Raw genomic sequence first — 24,323 nt, forward strand, 5'->3', positions numbered from 1 at the left:
ATGATGTATGCACGTCGTGGCTGTTGCTCCATCCAGGGCTACGGTACAATGGAAGAGGACACTGATATAGCAATCATACCCTCGTCTAGTGAGGCAGCCCCCCTCATCAGTAACACCGAGGTACCTGATATCTTAGTCTCTGCCCGTCCACGTCCCTGGGCCAACCTTATCTTTGCCCTGTACCTTCCTCTCTACTGGGCCTACCTTTTCCTCGGCGCTTTCCTGTTCTCGCAGATAGAAGGCCCCATTGAACAGGCCTACGTCTGGGAGCTGAGGTCTAAGAAAGCAGCCTTCTTAGAGCGTCATCCTTGTGTATCAGGTAAATTAAAGTTCTCTTGCCTAGTTACCTCTTCTCTTCGTAAATATGGAGGCAAGATAGAGCAGGCCTTCATCTGTGAGCTGAGGGAATAGAAAATGTTGTCAGCTCATGTGCTTTAGGTGGTAATTGACATGTCATTGAATGAAATGTTGTCAACCCATGTGCTGTAGGTGATAATTGACATGTCCTTGAATTGTGTGTAAGGGGAAGGGGAAGGGGATTGGCTGGGGGATGGGTCGGGGTGAGAGGAAGAGGAGTGTGTGTCTGTGTGATGTGACTGAGGCATGATAGTACTAGGTGTTGCCGCGTTAAGGTCTGACTGAAGAGCGACAGTGTGAGGTGTGACTGTGAAGAGTGGCAGTGTGGAATGTGATTGTTCGATGTGTAATGTGTGGCTGTGGTTTATAACGGCAATTTGAGTCTGTCGTGAATAATGTTCCTGTGAAATGTGGCAATGTGTATTGAGACTGTCAAGTGCAGAAGTGTATCCTGTGGTAGAGTTTGATGTGTGCATATGTGGAGTATTCCAGCGTGTGGTATGACATAAAGTGTGAGGAATGGCAGTGTATGGTGTGATTGAGAATGACAGTGTTACTGTTGCTGCTAAACCCTGTCTGTCTAAAAGACTAGACCCATCGATCACAGGTATGCAGTTGCCTACAGTACATGCACCGTGTAAGGATCCGGTTCTTCCTTGTTTTGATGGTCTCACACAGCACCTCACCAGGGTCCTTTCCAGGGCGTGATGCGGGGAAATATGATGAAGTTAGGTTCCCGGCTACGAAGTAGCTGCTGCTCCACCCTGGGCATAGAGCGTCACCTCGTATAGACTCCTCCTCGTCAGGCGACAGTACGAAGTGTGACAGTGTATGCTGCAACTGAGGCGTGACAGTGCTTGATATGGCAGGCAGTGTGAGGTATGGCAGTGTATAATGTAACTGAAGTATGGTGCAATGTGATATGACTGTGAATTGTGGCGATGTACGATGTGACTGATGTGGCAGTGTATGGTAAAACTGATGTGTGGCTGTGTGTGTGTGTAAGGTAGTGTTGGGACGTTTGGTATTGTGAAGTGTTATATTGTCTTCTACTAAAAAGGAACTTTTTAAATGACCTTTACAACTAACATAATATTGCTAAGAATCGTTTACTCACATGACTGACTGCATTAATTATCTTTCACGTAGCTTTCGTATCAGCTTGCTGCCTGTATTTCTTTTCTCACCTAGAAGGATGGTATATATACAGTATATATAGATAGATAGATATAGATATATAGATAGATAAATAAATATCTATATCTATCTATCTATTATCTATCTATATCTATATTGTTACATAGCCTATGATTTCATCATCCTTTGTGTAATTCTAACGTACAGTATGCTGCATGTTTGATCACGAGCGTGTTCTACCTCACTCCCCCCCTCCTCCCTTATAGTAGAGTAAGTCGTTCTTTCTGTTGTTCAGAGCAGGATTGTCAACTCTTTGTCCCCATGGCTTCATTTGCGCGTCCTTCTTACAAGTTGTATCAAGCTCTGCCGGCCCCTATATAATGAGCTCAGTCTCTGCATTATTGCCACTTAGATCTACTCCTCATTTTGCTCACATCTCTGTCCTCCCCTGTACAGTTGTTATTGTTGTGAGTGCTCAGGAAGTCTCCAACCATCTAGCAGCTGTGTAATTTGAGTATAACTGTTATTGCATATTTTCTTGTACTGTGTAGCGTAAGGTGTTAATTCTTAGGCCTAGTAAGGTTTTTTGTGATTCATGTGTTTTGGGTGTTAGCCCTTATTAATAATATTTTGTATCTGTAATAATATATCTTGCATTCACTGAGCATTATCTGGTATTCTCATTTTATCAGGGCTGACTTAGATAAATTTACTCATGCTAATTTCGTGTTAATAGAGGCTATTGCAGTTAACCATATATTTAACCTGTTTTTTGCCATTACATTATCCTTATGAGTCCTGAACGTTTTGTTGTTAGTTTGAGCATTAAACTTTAACTTGTAATTTTACCTAACTCTTTTGTTTTGAACCTGGAACTTTGCGGGACAGTTTTCTCTGTTCCGTAACAATATATATATATACAGTATATATATATATATATATATATATATATATATATATATATATATATATATATATATATATATATATATATTATATATACAGTATATATTGCCAGACGCCTTAATCCCGTACGGGGTGGCCACAAACAAATCGCCCTCACGTCACCCTGTCCCCCGCCATTTCACTACCCTGCTCCCAATTCACACACCCCTCTCTCATATACCTCTCCACTCCATCCCTTCATCTCATCCTTGGCCTTCCCCTCCCTCTCTCCCCCTCCACCTCACTCACATACACTCTCCTCGTCAGAGTCTCACTCTCCATCCTCTTCACATGGCCAAACCACCTCAGTGTTTCTCCTAACGCTTCCTATCACATCCACATCCACACCACAACGCTCCTTCACTTCCTCATTTGTCAATCTGTCTCTTCGTGTGACTCCACAGGCTCCTCTCAAATAACTCATTTCCACCGCTCTCACTCTTGTGTCCCTCCAACAACGTCCAAGCTTCACTTCCATACGTTAGAGTTGGTATCACAATACTGTCATGTAATAACTTTTTCACTTCCATGCTCACCGCCCTGTTTCTCATCACTGCCTTCAAGGAACCAGCAACCTTTCTTCATTGTTGTACCCTTTCAAGCACTTCACCCTCCAAACTTCCATCCTTACTCATCACACTACCCAAGTACTTAAACATACATTTTCCATTTCCTCATCATCCAACCTCACTGTACATTCACTGACTTCACCTCTCTCAAAGACCTAACTTTACTCTTCCCTACATTCACCTTTAGATTCCGTTTCTTACACACTCTCCCAAACTCATCCACCATGCCTTGCAGCTCCCTTCGTCTTCACTTAACAACACAGTATCATCTGCAAACAACAGTACAGAGAGTTTCCAACCACTACTCTCTCTCATAAGGGCCACTCCAACATCCACTGCCCTACCTTGCATCTCTTTTATAACCCCATCCATGTACAGTTTGAACAACCGTGGAGACATGACACATCCCTGTTTCAACCCAAGCTTCAAATTAAAAAAACTCACTCAGTTCACTATCCACATGCACTGCAGCTATAGCACCATCATACATACTTTTCACTGCATTCAACAGCTTCCCATCTACTCCATATATTCTTAATACTTTCCACAATCCTTGTCTATCCACCCTGTCATATGCTTTCTCCAAATCCATGATGGCTACATACAACTTCTTTCCCCTCCTTAGAAACTTTTCCATTAAATATCTAAGAATGAATATCTGATCCACACAACCTCTTCCCATCCTTAAGCCTCCCTGTTCTTCTCCAGCTAACTCCTCTGTTATTTCCCTAACTCTGTCAATAAGTATCCTACCGAATACTTTTCTTATTACACTAAGAAGAAAAATGCCCCTGTGATTACCACACACTTCTCTTTCCCCTTTCTCTTCGTACAAAGGAATAATTATGCCTGACTTCCAATCCTCTGGGACTCTTCCTTCCTCCCAGGCCAATCTGCACATCTTCCACATCCATTCTTCTACTATCTCTCCCCCATGGTTCAGCATTTCACCACACACTCCATCAACTCCTGGGGCTTTCCCCATTGTGACTCTCTTCATTGCTTCCACAACTTCCATCCTACTGATTTCTTCGTCATCTCACCTCCCTCCTTCTCCCAGCCGTTCCCCAGTACTTATATATATATATATATATATATATATATATATATATATATATATATATATATATATATATATATATATATATATTAGATGGATGGATAGATACGGATAGATAGATAGAGGTTGTGTGTGTGTGTGTGTGTGTGTGTGTGTGTGTGTGTGTGTGTGTGTGTGTGTGTCCGGGACCTTGCCAAAATTATCACTACAGCCTTTGCTAAATAATCTAGGCTGTAGCTGTTTTTGCTCTTGTTAGCTGTTCTTCTTAAATTACCAGTCACTGTAGCGCTTATTATTTGTTCTTACTCAGTCTCATCATTTGTATTGCCTCATCCAGATCTTATTAACTGTTTTAAACTTTATTAAATACTGTAGAATTTAACCGAAGTATTTCTTATTCACTCTTCACTTGTGTTAATCATTCTAACTAAAACTAACTGTCCCACGTCTTTTAATAACTTCCAGGCTTCTTATGAAATTATTCTGGCTATTATTAACTGGTGTAGGCCATTTAACAACTTCCAGGCATCTTAACTAATGTCTGTTCCAGGCTTTGTTACGAAAATACCTTGGGTGAGGAAACATGTACTAAAATACAGAACACTATGCTCCTACCTAATCAGTGTTCCGGGGTGGGATTCTCAGATTAGTTTAAGCAGGATAGCCAGCGTCATTAATTTCTTTCCCTGTATTGCCTTCTCTCGTCAAGAAAAACATTCCTGGTGACGAGAGGAAGATTGTAATAGCTCTTGTCTGTTTTCTTTCCATGTCTTGCGTTCCCTCGTCAAAAAAAAAAAAGTTCCTGGTTATGAGAGGGATATTGACATAAGTGTTATTTGTTTTGGATGAAAGGATACAAAACAATAGAAAATATCCATATCTTCATTTCTTCCTGAAAAAACGTATCACACTTATGACGGGGGCTCAATCGTAAATGTATTAGAGTATCGCACCCCTAGATTTTATGGTATTTTTTTCAATACTAGTAACGTCCCGGAATTTCAGCTTTGTGTACTGTTTAACTATTCAAAGTGAGGTTATTTGTTCTGTGCATTATTGTTCACCTTCTGCCCCGCGACATCTCTCTTGAACTGATTTAAATAATGGGTTCCAGGGGCCAGGTATCAAAGACCATATGGCACTAATTCAAAGCGAAGATTTATGAACAGGCAGTGGAACAGAAACGGGCAAAGGGAGAAAGAGAATGACAAGAAATGGTAAAAACACAGTAGAACAAGGACAAGGCAATACGTAGAGAAGATGTAGCTTTAAATAATCAATAAAATTTAGGAGAGAAAGTATAAAATAAAACTAACGCACGAAGAAGAATGACACCGCTCTTGAAAACGTAACAGTAGAAATCATCAGCATAAAAATCGGTAAATATTCAAGACCCACGCATTGCAGGCTTGTTAAAAGTTGCTGTGATGTTAATTACTCTTGCTGTGTTAACTTTTATCATGTTTATCCTGATTTTTTTATGCGGTTCTCGCCGTGTTAACTGTATTTTATCCTTCGCCAGAGTTTGTTATTGTGCTGTCTCTTCATAAACGTTTCAGCTCCTGTTAGGTGTTTTGTCTCTTAAGTCAAACTTTTGCTAACAGTTCTTGTTCTTGATAGTTCTACCACTTGTTAACAGTTCTGTCTGTTGTTAAAAGTTCTAGTTCTTGTTAAATTTTAGCTCTTGTAAACTGTTCTAGCTTGCTGTATTAATATTCATAACTTGTTCATGATAATTATTGTTCTAGGTGAAGTTACATGTACTTTATGTTCTAGCTCTTATCAAAAGCTCTAGCTCTTGTCAACAGTTCTAGCTCTTGTCAACAGTTCTAGCTTTTGTCAACAGATCTATCTCTAGTTAACAGTTCTAGCTCTTGTCGACAGTTCTACCTCTTGTCAACAGCTCTAGCTTTTGTCAACAGATCTAGCTCTAGTTAACAGTTCTACCTCTTGTCGACAGTTCTACCTCTTGTCAACAGTTCTACCTCTTGTCAACAGCTCTACCTCTTGTCAACAGCTCTACCTCTTGTCAACAGCTCTAGCTCCATCAACAGTCCTAACTCTTGATAACATTTCTCATCTTAAAACAGTTCATACTCTTGTCATCATTTCCACCTCAACCCATCTAGCTCCCGGTACCCATTGTATATCTTTTTAACTATTCTCTCCACATTAACTGCTGTCCTTCTCCCCCCAGACGCCGCCCTGGAGGACCTTATAGTGGAGATCATCAGCGCCAACAACCGCGGCGTCTCGGCAGCCAAGAATGTGACGGGGGAGCCCAACTGGTCCTTCGGGCAGAGCTTCTTCTTCTCCAGTACCATAGTTACTACAATAGGTTGGTCTTGGTTGTGTGTGTGTGTGTGTGTGTGTGTGTGTGTGTGTGTGTGTGTGTGTAGATGGTGTCACTCATGCTGTTTTAACATCATTGAACTCTTTATAGCACTCATCACTTTCCCTGCTCACCATACATACGTAGCACCTTCCAAAATACTTCTCTGTTCACTTTGTTGATGTATTTTTTCCCAGACACATTAATACCGTGAGCATCATACTGACTTTACATGCCTTCTTCACTCTCTGCCTCTCGGTAAATGCCTGATCTAAACATCCCTTGTTTGATATCAGAAAGCACTGATTTCGGTCACTAGATGTTTTGTCTCGTCTACTATATCAGCTGCAAAAAAAAAAAAACCTTTTTACATGAGGACAAAACCTCTAAGTAATATTATTTACAAAACCCATGGTCATTTCAGTATCTCTATCTATATATCTATCAGGCAATTTGTCCATCAGTCTGTCCATCCATCCATCCATTCAGCAGTTCATCAATCCATCCATTCATCCATCCATCCATGTATCTATCTATCTATCTGTCTGTCTGTCTGTCTGTCTATCTATCTATCTATCTATGAACTAGTTACATAATGCAGTACGAAAAACATTCCAACCTCAAATTTCAGTGCTATTAATGCTGTCACAGTAACTATTGTAACCCAAGACCGTAATAATAAACACAGGGTCTGGCTTGTGGTGAAAATGGTGCTGCAAAAGGATAGTCATACAAACGCTGTAAACAAAAATTCAAACGGACAAAACGTATAAACTCAGTGGGATGGAAAGCAGTGATAACTAACATTTCCAAAGAGAAACTAAGAAAGGCTTGCTATTGATATCATCCTCCTCATCATCATCATCTTTGTCGTCGTCATCGTCGTCTGTCCTGTCCACTTCTGAAGTCTTTTCAAATTCAGAGTGCTTCCAAAGAAAGAAAATGTGTGACGGTAACAAATAATAATAATAATAATAATAACAACAGTGATCCTCCTCCTCCTCCTCCTCCTCCTCCTCCTCCTCCTCCTCCTCCTCCTCCTCCTCCTCTTCCTCCTTTTCCTCCTCCTCCTCCTCCTCCTCCTCCTCCTCCTCCTCCTCTAAACATCCACACTGTGCAGTCCCCTCGTGTCTACAGGACACCCCATAAACTTAACATAGCGTCACATCACGTCATTATACGTTTTTCGATTTACCCAAAGCAAGTGAGGTAATATACAGGAAGCACAGATTAGGATCTGCACAGATAACCCTGAGTTAACGGTCACTACTTTTACTTTCGACCTGTGATGGGATGTGGATCACTGAGGGTCCCTGTTAGTCAAGTGACCACCATCGGGATTTTTTTAATGTACCAGGGGTCACTGCTTCAGGATGAAACTTGTGTACTGTCCCACATGGGAGAGTTCCTTGTCTCAGTGGAGTGAACGGAGCTATTGCCTGATTGACTGCTGCCTACCTAAAAAGCGCCAGGGAAGGTTGCCGCACCACCCCTAAACATCCACTCTGTGCATTGCACATCCACACTGTGCACTGTGCAGTCCCCTTTTATCTAAGACACCCGTCCTATATACTTTTCAATCTCCCCAGCGCAAAGAAAGCAATATAAGCACAGCTTAGGAGCTGCACAGATAACCCTGAGTTAACGGTCACTACTCTTACTTTCGACCTGTGATGGGCTGTGGATCACTGAGGGTCCCTGTTAGTCAAGTGACCACCATCGGGATTTTTTTAATGTACTAGGAGTCACTGCTTCAGGATGAAACTTGTGTACTTGTCCCACATGGGAGAGTTCCTTGTCTCAGTGGAGCAAACGGAGCTAGGGACTGATTGACTGCTGCCTACCTTAAAAACGCCAGGCAAGGCTGCTGCACCACCCCTAAACATCCACACTGTGCAGTGTGTAGCTTCCACGTTATGTCCACAGACTTCCCATTAACTCAATGTAACCTGTTTATAATATCATGCCGTAACTATTATTTTATTTGTTTACTTTCTCTTTCAGGTTACTCTATCGGGTAGCTCATAGATAAAGTATTATAGAATGTGACTTTTCCTTTCCAGTGTTTCCTATAAAATTTCCATGTCAGTTTTTCCATGCTGCATGGTGGTTTTTCTCACTTTTTCCTGGAGGGTTTGGTGGTGGGGGGAGCCTTCTTGCTTTACTATCCTTATCCTTCAACATGTAGAGTTAGATCTTGTAGTCATAGTTTTCTCTATCAAGCAGCCTCGAAAGGACCATAAGATCTGTTGTTGTTTGCTTTCCTGTGTAATCCTGTGTAATCCTCCTCCTCCTCCTACTACTACTACTACTACTGCTTCTACTTCTACTACTAGTACTACTACTTCTACTACTACTACTACTACTACTACTACTACTAGTACAACCACCACCTCCACCACCACCACCAATAATAATAATAATAATCCATCTGGGGGTAAAACACACACACACACACACACACACACACACACACACACAATACATTTCAGGCTAATAGCGAGGGAAATCTGTTTGCAGTGTAGTTCAGAGTTAATGCAAAGAAGACAGAATGAGGCTTAGAAGAATGAGTGGGACTTAAGGTGATGTAAGGATGCAGCCATAGTTACTCGAAGCCTGTAATCAAGAAGAACAGACAAAATACATGTTACAACTACCACAATAACAGAATCTGAATTGTGGTTGGAACCCCTGTGATTCGTTTCTCTTGCCTTCACATATTTCGGCAGTTACATCCGTGTCCTAATGTGTAACGCGTTGAAGAAAGGAGAGGGACTTGAATCAGTGGAAAATTTATAGTGCCTCAGTGCAGTGATATACAAGAGAAGGATATGTTTATAGGAAGGGGACACTACATTGGTTCAAGGTGGTACAGTGGTTGGTGCTCTAATGGCCTCGGTACAAAAAAAATGAGTGCAGGGTTGCGAGTTGACTTCACGAGGATACATCATTGCATACATTAACTTACTGGTCTGAGACTGTGATAGGTAAGAGTTTGAAGAGTCTAGAGTGAGAAAGGCAAGAGTTTGAAGAGTCTGAAGTGAGAAAGGCATGACTTTGAAGAGTCTAGACTGAGAAAGGCAAGCGTTCAATGAGTCTAGAGTCAGAGAGGCAAGAGTTTGAAAAGTCTAGAGTGAGAAGGGAATGAGTCTGAAGAGTCTAGAGTGAGAACTTTGGAACTAGACAGTGAGAGTTGCCTGACTTGGAGAGAGTAAAATATATAGAGTTTGGTGAAACACGTGAAGCAACGAAAGTCTGTTGATTAAAGAAGAGAAATGGCTAGCGAAGGAGTTACGAATGTAATAACGAAAAGGGTATAATTATACGTGTGAGTCTGTGGTTTGGAGGAGACGTGTGAGCAAGCGACGTATGGAAACTGAGGAAGCAAAAGAATCGACGAATGACATAAATGGATGGCTGGAACATATATGGGGAAGCACATGTCAGGGACTGCAGTTCATTTTTCAGCTCGTCAGTCAACAGAATTAATTTTAATCCACAAACTTTTTAGGTACAGCTGGGACAAAAGTTCCTCTAAAACGTAATTTTCTTTTTTGTCTGCTGGTCAGTATTCATAAGCTGAGAGAGACTGCATGCTTCACCGGTTACAGTTGATGCTCTCTGAAATCAGAGAAGAAAATGGAGGACATACTCTTAAGTGTGAGAGCTTTTGTCTCTGTACTTGACTGTGTGGATGGTTTACCTCGAAATTTTGCATGGTTTGACAAGTGACTGCTGAAACGTAATATTAATACTTAACCTAGCCCCTCCAGTTCGAAAAATTCATCGTAGGCTGAATCAGATCGCCAGGTGATAGCTAGAATCAAATAAAAAAGACGTCCATGGGGTCTAAGGGTTATCCACAGATCTTATAATCAGTCTAATTGCAACTCCATTACCACCACCACCACCACCACCATTCAAGCTTCACCCCATTTCTCCTGGGTACGGTCACATCCATCCAGTGTCTGAAGGTGGTAAAATCTCCCAGCACAACCCTAAACACCTCCCCATTCCTCAGGTTATGGCCACGTTCACCCACTGTCTGAAGGTGGTAAAATCTTCTGCATCATCTACGCTGTCATTGGCATCCCTATGACCTTCATCCTGCTCACGGCCCTGGTGGAGCGGCTTCTGATTCCTACGACATGGCTCCTATACTGGCTCAACTCCAAGCTGGGACATCTCTACCAGGTACTATATAGCCCATTGACTCTAATCTAAGACGATGAGAAGCCCACATGTGGCGACTCTGTGCACCCTGGGGGGAGCAAAGCAGCTGCAATGTCCACCCTGCAGCCAGACTTCTTTATATTTCCCTGCACGTCGTCATGGAAAGGACCATGGTCCGAGTCCGGCAAGACATTGTCTACCACGAGGGGACGCCGTTTTCCTGCACGGTGTATTTACTGTACTGTACCTGTAGGACAGTCCCTTAGCAGTTGCCTACATGTGGTTGACGGGTTTGCTCGGCCAGACAGACCAGGGTTAAACAACAACAACAACAACAAAAAACCCTAACGTGACAAAAGGTCCTTAACCCCTTTCAGCCTGGTTGATGGCCAAGTGTCATTAAGTTTGAGGATCGACTTGAACCAATAGTCTTGGGGGGCGCGGTAGCACAGTGGTAGCGCGCTGGACTCGTAATCGGGGGATTGCGAGTTCGAGCCTCGCCTGGGCTGCCGTGCTGGGAGTGGTAGCTCGCTCCTGTAACCCTAGCGGGGCTATATAGTCCAATACAGGGCTTAGCTCGGGGGAACTCCATTTCTCCCATTTTTTTGAACCAATAGTCAACCAGAGATGGTCATTCCTGCCTCATAATTAAGACTCATTGAGTGTCATGCAACCACGACTGATCACTCAGGTTCGGGAGTGGATCAGTTCTCTCAGGTGAAAACAATTTGACAATACCCTGACATACCTGTCCCTGGCAGGTACAGTAACATTATTATCAGGTACTGTGATGTCATCTGACTGTACACGTCACTTACACCCATATTGTCATCGGCTTAGGAGGCACACTGACGTCTGTTTCGTAGTTATTATCATACATACTAAGTCTCACTGCTCTCTTTTATGCCTTCTCGCTATTAGCACAGAAAAAATGCAAAATAAAACTAATGTGTTTTATGCTGAAGACTAGCATCATTTTTAAGTGTTAATCTATTGTTACAGCATTCAAGATCGGGAGATGGCAGTTTTAGGCCAAGTTAGAGTAAATGGAGAATAGTAAGGAAGAATCCAGCCTTTAAAGGTACTGAGTATGTTGTTCTGTGAATTCTCCAAGTACCGACGTCTTTAACACGTTCTGGCATCTGAATTGTTAATGTGACATGTCGACCATGTCTTTATTAGGTACCTTAACATCAGTACCAGATACTGCGACATCACAGGACTGGTACTCTTATAACTAAGTATACCAGGTACAGTGACTTCTCGTAACCCTACCAGGTACTGTGACATCGCAAGTCTACCAGGTACCATGGCGTCTCTTAAGACTACCAGGTAATGTGACATCTTAAATCTACCAAGTACTATGACACCTCTTAATTGTCCCAGGTTGTTGTGCTTAAGTCCACCAGGTACTGTGACATCTCATAAATCTACCAGGCACTGCATTATCCCTGAAGTCAACCAGGTACTGTGACATCCTAAGTCTGCCAGGTAATGCAACATACTTACCAGGTACTGTGACATCTGTAACGGCTGTATTATTAAGACTGAGAGGGCAAAGGTGCAGAGAAGCGCCCAGTTTCTGAGGATCAGTCATGGAATACCTGTGGCCAATAGAGTATACCGTCCTGCAAGCCACATTAGGCAGTGTCCATGCCAAATCCTTGCTGGTGCAAGCGGGAGTATTGCAAATCTGTAGCCATAGAAATTCTCGTCCGCACCTAGCCAACAGTGATACAAAAACCCCACCCACACCAGCAGGCATTAGTGCAGACGCGGCCTTACACAGTGCAGTCAACAGGGAAACAAAGAAGCCAAATATACTTTACCCTGAAATGGCTGTCAGAAATAGGGGCACTGCCTACTCATATCACTCTGTCTATGCGATATGACTGGAAATCTGTACCTGATATTGTGACATTTTTCCCAGGTGCATGACTAATTTATCCATACTGTGGCATCTGTGTCTGCTGTTGACTTATCTCCTATGAACAGTCAACTACTTAAGTTCATTTGCTTCTTCTCTTTCATCTCTAGATTCACGGATGTTTAATGTGACATAGTAGACGGAAGTATATCTTATTCATCTGTGGGTGATAATCTGCACCTTTGTCCGCTATATCACTTTCAGGCATCTAAATTCGGCAATGAGAAACAGGCAGATACGAACGAACTTTTGTAGTAGTTGTTCTTGCCCTGGGCAGTCTGGCCGAACAGCCCCGACAAACTTTTGTTATTAACTCTGCAGTACAAGTAACCAAGCATCCACCCTTAACGCAGTGTTGCCAGTGCTCTCTTTGTACTGTATGAGGAGTGAACCACGGAATACCCAGTATATATATCTGAAGTAACAGCTGAAGGGGAGAAGGGTGAAGTGAGATTTCTGAGGCCAAAGGATGGTGGGATGAAGAGGATGAGGGAGTTCAGAAACAGAGTGAAAGAAGAGTGGAAGAAGGCAGAGGAGTTATTACACTTACTTTGTTCAGTGCTGTTACATTTTTAACTTACTAGCATCTGATTTAATTATGATGAACTCTATTCCATTCGTTTTTTCACCATTTGATCCCTTCATAGTCCACTTCCAACCTTGTTTCTTGATGGATGTTTATCACTCAATCTGTAAATTCCAACAGCAGTTCGCCATTTGCTTTCCGATCATCCATTCCAAAATGCCCTATTGTGGTCTTACCAACTCTTTTCTTGCCTGCTCTTGAATTAATGTCTCCCATAACAAATTAATGTACATTGGTTTTCGTGCATTTCATACCTTTCACGGCATCATCCTAAATACATCACATCGTATCATTTATCAAGGCTCTAATATACTTGCATGCGTCGGCCTTTGTCATCTAATAGCGTCTCTCCACGCTGCTTGATCTCTGGCAGCTTCCCTATTCAGTCTCTTGTCCCTGAGATCGCACTATAATCTCGTCCCAGGTCTTTTCGGTCTGTCTGTCACAAACCTACCCCCGTCATTCACACTTCTCACTATCCACACCCATTTGCCACCCTCCAACCTCTCTACATGCTCAGACCATCTTAATCTACCCCTCCTCATCACAGCATGAATACTATCCAGTCAGATCCTTCCTATGAACTCTTCAGTCGTAAACCTAGCCCCACCGGGCCTCACATTCAAGGACACATTACACATCCATCTAATCATTATCATTTCTGTACGTTTGAGCCTACGAATATCCTCTTCCTTACTGGCCAGGTCCTAATACTATTCAGCATTACACTCCTAACACATTCTACAAACAAATATCCCTTAGCATGGAGGGAGAATCCTCTCAGTGTTAGGAGAGGCAACAGCTCCCTGAACTTCCTCCAACCACCCCTTACCCGAGCCACAGAGCTAGATCCAGCCCCACCAGAACATCATGTCCCCCAAATAACAAAACTCTTCCACACACACGAGAGACTCACGAACAAGATCAGTCCATTCATGCCTGACAATCTCTATAATATGCTCTTCCTAACCCAGACACACGAAATCAACATTATCTCACAGTTTACCTCAAATACCACCAAATCTCTTATGCACCACTTTCACAAACAGTGCACAAGATGGAATTGCATCCCACGCCCTTGTGGCAAACCGCACATCGCCACTCTGCTTTGGTAGTATCACACAGTTAAGTCATAAATAAATCTGAATCATGCAAGCATGTTGGAGCCTTTAAAAACGAAAACGAAACGAAACCCCCAGCCCTAGATACCATCACTTTTGTTTTATCTGCATATACTCTCACCCCATTTTGTCTATCCAGCTCCTCAGTATTTCCTCCATCTCCCTTTCATTCTTTGCAATCAACTACAAGTCATCAGTATGCAACAGTTCCTATGGGAGTTCATTTCTGAAGTTATGTGAGAGAGCTTCAGGCACCATGATAAACAATAAGGGGCTTAAGACTGACTCGTGATGCACACCAACATTCATGGAAAACTCATCACTCAAATCTCCATTCACTTTCACATGAGTATGAGCACCCACATGCATAACGTACATTATTTTGTTGGTATCTTAATCATCATAAGCTGATGTTGGAACATAAGCTTATATTATCATCTCATAACATTTATTCAGATTTATTATTTGGCCTACTACTCTTATTAATAGTCAAAATTCTTCAGGACTGACACTAAAGTGTTTAATCACCAGATATCCTGCACCATGCTCCATCTTTTGCTTACCTTTGTAGCACAGTATGTGACCATCAGACAATTATACAAATGCCTCATCTACAAGTAGTTGCCAGACCTCAAAAAGACCTATGATATAGACAGTTTTCGGTGTATGACTTCACTGTTGATAAATTGCTACAGCGATAATTTAATACTTCTATCCTTTTTCAGAATAATGTTTTAAAATTGGTCACAATTTCGCTAGAGCAGTATTTGCAATGGCCGCCGCCAAGAATTTCATGCAGACGCGGTGACACACGTAAGCCAACAGTCAGCTGAATGAGACACTCTCAGGTCTGCGCAGGTGGTGGTCTTCGTGCCAACCCTTTGAGTCTCGCTCACTCACCTGCTCAGGTGTCCCGCACCAGTGATCATCTCCCTCGTGTTCTCCAAGTTACCTAACCTTCTCTCTTGCATAAGACCATTGGAACACTATCGCTAATGCCAGATAACAGTGCAAGTATGCAATGATCAGTGCTGTGTGTGATGGTATGTGGAAAGAGAACTTTGAGTGTGTGAAATAAATGAAATTCTGAACTTGGAAATCATGTCTGGTGCTAACGCCAGTGGAAAGCAATGTGCTGCCGAGGGCAAGGTTTAGCTTTTCCCCTGACATGAAATTAGACATTGTTAAGCACCATAAGGATGGGGCAGGGTCCAAGCTGCTGTGAAATTAGACATTGTTAAGTGCAATAAGGAGCGGCAGGGACCGAGAGAGATCACTGATGCCTTAAAGCTGCCCCACTTCAATTTCAGTGTCCATAATGAAATCAGATGCTATAATAATGGCATCACAGAACGTGCCTTCCCTGACCACAAAATGTCCAACAAGAGCAAGGGAGTCTATCATGTTGGAGATGGAGCATCCCTTGGCTTTGTGGGTTAATGACTTAACCAAGGAAAGCAGCCTCCTCACCGCTCCGTCATCTGCAGTAAGGCTCTCGATCTGGGGAAGGACCTTAAGGATAAGGAAGGTGTGGAGGCCAGGGAGGAGTTCAAAGCCAACACAGATTGGTTTGAGTGTTTTAAGGCCCTGATCTGAAAATATGACCATGCATGGTGAGGCTGCTAGTGAAGACCACATGGTAACTGAGGCCCTCCCTGCACAACTTAAGGCAGTTACAGAGCAGGGGGGATACTCTCCAAAGCAGATCATAAACTTAGATGAAATGGGTCTGTTTTGGAAGCGGATGTCAAGGAAGACATATATCAGCTGGGAAGAATGATGTGCACCTGGGATCAAGACAGTCAAGAACTGCCTTACCCTTCACCTTGGTGCCAGTGCGGAGGGGGACTTGAAGCTCAGGCTGCTTCTAGAGTACCACTGGGAGAACCCTTGAGTGCTGGCAGGTTCGTAAAGGAGAACCTTAGGATTATTTGGAGGAGTAACTCCAGGTCCTGGCTGACCTCGGCATTCTGCTGCTCATATATGGCAGGGTATCAGTCCCCATGCTTGCGACACTATGCTAGCAGGAACAACCTTCCCAAGCCACCCTCAGTGCATGGAGGACTGGTTGGATAACATCAAAGTTGTGCTCCTGGCCCCCGGCACAACATCCCTGTTCCAGCCAATGGATCAGGGCATCATTGCAGCCCTCAGAGCATACCACCTCCACTGCACCATGGTGCAGATGGTGAGGGTGTGTGACTCTGGGGTGAATGAAGCAAGAGGAAGGTTACCATCAAGCATGCATTGAATAGTATAATGGTGGCGTGAAAGGAGGTGCTGGCAAGCACATTGAATGCCATCTGGCACAAAGTGTGGCCGGAGTGTGTGTATTCCTTCCCTACAGTTGAGAACGTAAGTCATGACATCACAAGGGGTACAATTTTAGGAGGTCGATGAGGCAGATGTGCAAGAGGTCCTGGACAGCCACATCAAGCAGCTGTCCACAGAGGAGCTCTTTGAGCTCAGGGAACAAATGGTAGAGACACAGGAATGTGGTAAGGATGCCGCAAGGACAGACACCTTCGACTTCTCGATATTAAAACATTGAGATCGTTCATTGCAATAATGAACAAGGACATTGCATTCACCTGGGACAAGGACCTGAACCCAGTGAGGAGAGACGCGTCATCATAATTATGATGTCGAACAACACTTGAAGGCCTACAAGAAAAGGCAGCACAGCAGACTACCATCACCACCTTCTCCCCTGCAAGCAGCACCGAGGAAGAGCAAAGTACATTAACGAGTGGTGTGGAAATGCAGCGTCCTGCAACACCTGCCTCTATCATGTCTGCCTTATCATCATCACTGCCTAGCACACTCACACGCCACACCACCACACACTCCTTCACCTTCATTGCTTCATTCTCCATTGCCCTCACATTATCACTCTCCATCAGCCTCACTGCATCGCTCTGCTTTGACCTCAGTCCATCACTCTCCCTTAACCTTGGTGTATTGCTCTCCCTGTCTCTCATCATCTCCTCCTGAGGACCAGGAATAATTGTCCAGGCCCTCCAGCTGTCCTGCAGCCTTAGGGGTTCCCTTGGTGGCAATTTGGACTGGCCTAGGACAAACATCAGTGGGTGGTAGAGGTTTTTTGGGTCAGTTTAGGTTTTGCAGTCGAGGGTACCCTCCCTAACCCAATTAAACTCATTTTATATCCACCTCACTATATGAAAAATCATTGTGTGATATGTTTTCACTTGATGCAACCCTATTGTATAGCAAGACCTGACTGTATCCACTTTACATCCCACATTTCGTTCTGAGCAGTCAGGTTAGATTCACTCGCAGAGTCTGCGTATCATACATCCCAAGTGTAACTTCCAAAATGATACGGAGAGACTCTTGACCCCCCACTCTCTAAACGAGGCGTAACACGGACATCTGCCATGGCCAGTCACTATGCTGCAGCTGGGAACTAAGTGAAATGGCTTGACAGAACTTGTGGTGACAGAAGGATATCTGAGCCAATACCCTGTGTGGCTGGGGTAGGGAATTACTGCATGAACAGTGAACCTGTTAAGTTTGGCAACACCTGAGTAAAGCTACACTTGTCACTGTGATGTTCAGGCTTCTTCCATATAGCAAGGCAGCATTCTGTCAAAGAAAGACCATGGCTGTCAGCGAAAAAAGCAACAGAGCTCCATGACCAAGTGAGCAATGACAATGCAGATATACAATATGGCTTAGACCAACGATGTTATCATTTAGCCCATGATATGAAGAAAAACCCCATCCAAGGGACCTCCATATATAGGGCCAAGCAACAAACAACACTGACCCTAGGTGAGGTGAGGAGGTGTTTTGAGGTTATTGGTGGCCTGTAAAGGGTTGACAGCAATTATAGTAGTACTACAAAAATTTGTAGATTATTAAAGAACTCTTGTTGCATTCCAATAGTGCTCTTTTTATAACTTTTATTAAAAGATAGTAAACTTTGTTAATCACGCATTAACTGAACGAAATATAATAATTAAGAAATATAACATATTGTAAGAGTATATACTCTCGAACAAAAGCTAACGATCACTTTTATATGTCTGCTGTAAAACTAATACCATACTTTCATTCCAAGTAAATGTTGTGTAAGTGCAGGCAGTGGTTATTATTGATGACATGAATGATTATAATTCTCTAAATATTAAAGGGATAACTATGATGTTTGTGCTACTGGCTTAACATTCATGATGGATATTTTCGTGATGCAGATACATAAAATTGGGCAAACCAGGGACTGACTCTATGAAAGTTCTTTCTCAGATGTGGAAAATATACAGTAAATATACAGTAATATACAGTTGCAAATATGCAGTAAATGTAGGCGACAGCACTGAATAGAAACCCTCAGTATGTCACATCAGGGGTAATTCGCCTGTGGCATTCTGGTTACCCGTAACAAAAGGCCTTGTTGCAGTCTCACAATTTTCTTTTTGCATGCCTTTGGATTAAAGTCTCCCATCATAATATAAGTTTATTAATTTTGGTGCTCTGCGTAGCTTCCTAGTATCATTCTAAATTATTTTCTAAACAATCATACTCGTAAACTGATGTTGTATTGATCATTTACATCTCATACCTCTTATTCATATATATTACAGTTTTATTTTTCGGCCCACTACTCTTCCCGTAATACAGTAGCAAGAATTCTCCACTGTTTGTTCCATGGGCGTCCGGAGGTGGGGGGGCAAGGGGGGGAAGTTGCCCCCCCTTGGATTCCAAATTGTGTGTCAGTTCTTGTTCAAAGATGATTGACTGATTTGAGCCGATTCATGCATTCTGTCACTTTATGCATTTGATGTAAGTCATGTAACACATGTAAGTATACGCCTATGCCTGTTTGAAGTGTGTGTATTTTGATATTTTATAGCCATACATATATGTATAATTTCTTTTACTTTGCCCCCTCCCCCCTTACAAAAAATCCTGCGGACGCCCCTGGTTTGTTCAATAAACATGTTATTTTATGTTCCTTCTTTTGCTTATTGCTGTATTACCGTATATGACCATCAGAGAATTCTACAACTACATCTCCTATTTGCATGTTCTTACAGAAACCTGTTATATCATTTTTTTTTTTTTTTTTTAAGTCAAGGTAGCTCATTTACAAGAATTTGAGCAACATGTATACGACCCAGGGTTAAGTTTCCAAAGGTAGTTAAATAGATCTTCAGTCATCAAATAATCATCCAGGTCTGCAACTTGCTTCCAGCCAATCAACCTTCCAATCCTCCTGAATCTATCCAGTAATGCCTAGCACTTCCCTCCAGCTAGCTACTAGTCCATTTTCTTTAACCTTCCAAATTTTCATCTTTCATCCAATAACTTCTAACACTTCCCTTCATCCTTCTACTGATCTTCCTTTCCTCTAACCTCCCGAATCTCCCAAAACCCCCCAGGAAGCTTTCGCATTTCCTTGAAGTTCAAACTAGCTACTAATCGTCTTCATCTCTTCCAGCCATTCAACATTCGAGTCTTCCACGTTACCATCGTTGCAACAGTTGGCCTGGTGCTCTTCATGGTGTTCCCGGCACTAATCTTTGCCAAGCTGGAGCCTGGCTGGGACTTTCTGGACTCACTCTACTACTGCTTCATCTCCCTCACCACCATCGGCCTCGGAGACTACATCCCAGGAGACGCGCGTGACCAGCCCATGCGACCACTGTACAAAGTCTGCATCACCGGTGAGAACATGGAGAAACTTTGATAACTTCTTTTGTCGTAGCTTTTTGGAGATACCTCTGTGTGTGTGTGTGTGTGTGTGTGTGTGTGTGTCCAGACTTAACACCCCGTTCCCTAAGCTCCAGCAGTCGTCCTACTTGCCACACACCTCCACATGTCATCACTTCAGCGCTATCGCCCACCGTGCGCACTGAACATATGTTAGGGCTGTCTCATATAGGACTAGTGTGTTGGTATCAGTGGAGGTGTTTTTACATGTCTGTGGATCTGATGTTAGACCTGTAAAGTTTGTTTTAACGATTTTCAAATACTTAAACTTTTTGCAGCCTCCGCCGGGAATAAACTAACTTGTCTGTGATTCTACTATAGTGTCGGTTTTCTTATGTGTTAATATTGTTACTGTGTTTTGTTGTGTGTCCTGTTTTTGGGGGGTATAGGTTTCCCAATCTCTCTCTTTGAATTTACTCAGTCAGCCACTTTGCAATCACATTTCACTTCTCTCCTGCTTATCAACTTCAGGTGCTTCAGGTATTTCAGACGTTTACCAGTTTCTCTCTCTCTCTCTCTCTCTCTCTCTCTCTCTCTCTCTCTCTCTCTCTCTCTCTCTAATTCTGGGACTGTGATGACCATTACTGATTGCCAACAAACTTTAGGGGGAAGTGAGAGGGGGGGAAAAGAATGCTGAAAGTGCAGCATTCTTTTCCCTCTCTCACTTCTAAGACAGGTTCCTTCTCGCTTTTCTTCTATCAGCATTTCCTATCAATCACCGTCTTCACATTGTCAGTTTCCACCACTTTGTATGTTTTTTTCCCTCTTCATCGGGGTAAGTGTCCTGTGTCGGCTGAATATGCTGGAACTTTTTTTTTTTTTTTTTATTTCCCGTTTTTGTGGTTTCGTGGCTTTGTGGGTCGTCTTTTTTGTGGTTTTGTGGTTCCTTTTTTGTGGTGTTGTGGTTTCTCTATTGTGTGGCTCTTGGTTTCTCTTGTGGTTTTGTGGTTTCTCTGTGATTTTGTGGTACCTCTTTTTTGTGGTTTTGTGGTTCGTCTTGTATGTGGTTCTGCGGTTCCTCTTTTTTGTGGTCCCTCTTTTTTGTGGTTTTGTGGTCCCTCTTTTTTTTTTATGGTTCCTCTTTTTTGTGGTTTTACGGGTTCTTTCTTATGGTTTTGTGGTTTCTCTGTGTTTTTCTTATTCCTCTTTTTGTGGTTTTGTGGTGTCTCTTTGTGGTTGTGTGGTTCCTCTCTTCTGTGGTTTTGTGGTTCCTCTCTTTTGTGCTTTTGTTTTTTGTGTGGTTTTGAGTTTTTTTGTGGTTTTGTGGATCCTCTTTCTTTGTGGTTTTGTGGTTTCTTGTGGTTTTGTGGTTTCTCATTTACTCTCTCCTCGACATAAACAGGCTTGGGCATTTTATTCAAGATACCTGTACTTGGTTTTGGTGAGGGACGGTCTTCACGTGGTGGCACTTATATGGCTGGGCAGCTTCCTGGTTATACGAACGTCTCTCAGTCCCTTCTCTATATCCCAAAAGGGGGATGGTGGGCTGCAGAGTGGCAGCTTCATTTGGCAGTCTACCGGGTTCACGTTTCAGATGAACCAGGGTCTGCAACAACTACAGCAAACTACCACATACTACTACTACATAGTACTACTACTTAGGCTTGTCCTGCTACTTGGTAGTACTACTACTACTACTACTACTACTACTACTACAAGATACATCGGGAGAGTTGTAATGAGGGGAAGGAAACTGAGAATTTTGAGGGATAGCCGAGACAGTTTTCAACACTCTAACAGCAAGAATTCCTCTCAAGTGAACCAGGTCGTCGTGTGGTGGTATGCATAGATAAATTTAATGCGTCCACAGAGGGTAAATGGGTTAATATTGGTTGTTTTATACACAAAGAGCAAAGAAAAATAAACTAATACGCTAATTGATCCATTCGATGCTATTTGTTAAAAAATATGCTATAACATAGCTTTTCTGTGCCTCAAAGACAAGGGAAACAAAGCATCCCTCCATCTGTACGGCGGGCACGTAGCTCCCGTCTAGCAGCAAACTCATGCTCTTTCTGCCCAACTCTGTATAGTAAAAGTTAACTGTTACTCCTAATCTTTCATGTATGCAATAAGTCAGCTGTGGAACTGTCTTCCTTTGTCTGTATTTCCTATTGCCTATGGCCTCCAGCTTTTAAACGCAGTGTGTCCAGGCATCTGAAGATGAACTGATCTTCAATTTGCCTCTGTTATCCTGTTTTTATTTTTTCTTGGAGGGAACAATCTTCTGTGTTTCTAGCCTTTGGTTCCTTCGTCCTTGCAGTAAAAATAATAATAATAATAATAATAATAATAATAATAACTTTTCTATGACACAAAAACTAGGCAAACAAAGCAGGTAGGATCCCCACGAACATAATCTAACACCCCCTCTTCCCCCACAGCGTACCTACTACTGGGTCTGACGTGTGTGATGCTGCTGCTACACCTCTACAACGATATTCCTCAGTTGAATCTTGGCCTTTATCTTCTCCGTGGATCCGACACTCCCCAGGCTGACCCAGAGAGGATGAGACTGAGTGGCACAGGGGGCGTTGCTCCCAAATATACACAGGTGGGTGAGAGAGAGAGAGAGAGAGAGAGAGAGAGATGAAAACAGATGGATGGATTGATAAGTAAATAAATGTGTGTGTGTGTGTGTGTGTGTGTGTGTGTGTGTGTAGATAGGTAGATAGATAGATAGATAGATAGAGATACAGATAAGGAGGGATTTTCTTCCCTTCAGTCTAAGGATGCTTTTTTTTATCGTCACTCCTGTCAAGTGGTTTAGTTCAACATGAGAAAAAGTCCTCGGGCTGAAGAGGTCAACCCTGGAACTGTTACGGATGCATTAATTATTACTATCAGCCGCGATAACGAAGCTAGTATGGTTTTCAATTTGTGTGTGTGTGTGTGTGTGTGTGTGTGTGTGTGTCTGTCTGTCTGTCTGTCTGTCTGTGTCTGTCTGTCTGTCTGTTAGCACGATAACTTGGCAACCGCGCAAGATATCGTCACAAAATTTTACAGGTTTATGGTTGCGAATAAAATCGATCAAGTTCGAAATTGGTGAAAGCAGGTCAAGGTCTGTGTGTCTGTTACCACGATATCTTCACAACCGCTCAAGATATCACCACAAAATTTTACAGGTGTGTAGCAGGAATGAAAATCTCCGAGTTCGAAATTGGTGAAAGTAGGTGAAGGTCTGTGTGTCTGTTATCATGATAACATCGCAACCGCTCTAGATATCATCACAAATTTTACGTGTGTGTAGTAGGGTGTGTTAAAGGAAGGAAGGAAGAGAGGAAAGGCCAGACACCCAAAGCAGCACTACCGGTACATTGAGTGAGTGGATGGTGAGCGCCCCTACCTGCCATTATTATTGTTATTATTATTATTATTATTTATTTTTATTTTTGTTTTTATTATTATTATTATTATTATTATTTATTTTTATTTTTGTTTTTATTATTATTATTATTATTATTATTATTATTATTATTATTATTATTATTCGGACTAGTACTTGATAGTTTTACAGAGCTGAGAGAAATCCTAGCTGTGGAAGGGGTGGGGTGGAGTTCTGAGAGAGGTAGGGATGTAAGTTGGAGAGAAGGCAGCCTAATGACAGAGGACATGTTGACATGAAGGCGATTTGATTGTGGCCACCCCTTACGGGATTAAGGCACCTGACTGTAGATAGATAAATAAGTGGATAGACCGATAAATATAGATAACAGATGGATGGATAGATTGAAATATAAAATAGTCAGATAGCAAGGGTTTAGGCAGGTGATAGATTTGTCCTTTACATTTCTTCTTTACCAGACTTTGGATATACACTTGATAGTCCGTTCCCGAGGCCCAGAAGCCCTCCTACATTCTACACACCCTCACATGTCACCAGTTAGGCACCAATACCCACCGTCTATTGTGGATACATGATAGGGCCGTCTTATTCAGCATGGTACTGACGGGTATCACCGTAGTAATAACGGGTGTTTAAAACATTCTTCTTAATAACAGTAGTAGTTGTAGCAGTAGTAGTAATAGTAATAGTAGCCGTAGTAGTAGTAGTAGTTATTGTTGTCGTAGTAGTCGTAGTCGCATTAGTAGTTGTATAGGTAGTCATAGTAGGAGTAACAGCAGTAGTAGTAGTAATAGTAGTCGTAGTCTTAGTAGTAGTAGCAGCAGTAGTAGCGGTAGCAGTAGTCTTAGCAGCAGCAGCAGTACTAACCTGTATGCCTTGTCCCTCAGCAGCACAACGACCAGCCAGTGCTTCAGAATGTGAAGGTTGTGTCACGGCCGGTGGACTCCCCCAGCCCTGAAGAGGACACCACACCAGTCCACGCCCAGATGCCGCCTATCATCCCCACCACGCAGTGAACACGCCGCCTTTCTCCA

General features: G+C 42.6%; 1 protein-coding gene across 1 annotated transcript; it reads left to right on the forward strand.

Annotated features, from left to right (window-relative positions):
• LOC145407560 (potassium channel subfamily K member 6-like) lies at positions 1–24,305 on the forward strand. The gene is made up of 6 exons (XM_080278484.1): positions 1–319; positions 6,266–6,406; positions 10,422–10,594; positions 19,672–19,897; positions 22,328–22,497; positions 24,180–24,305. The coding sequence occupies exons 1-6, from the start codon at positions 1–3 to the stop codon at positions 24,303–24,305; spliced, it is 1,155 nt and encodes a 384-aa protein (XP_080134610.1).
• Positions 24,306–24,323: the final 18 nt, after the last annotated feature.

The sequence above is a fragment of the Coenobita brevimanus genome, chromosome 73 (genome assembly GCF_032717465.1).
Source record: "Coenobita brevimanus isolate Jiangsu-jjx chromosome 73, ASM3271746v2, whole genome shotgun sequence".
In the NCBI taxonomy this organism is placed as follows: domain Eukaryota; kingdom Metazoa; phylum Arthropoda; class Malacostraca; order Decapoda; family Coenobitidae; genus Coenobita; species Coenobita brevimanus.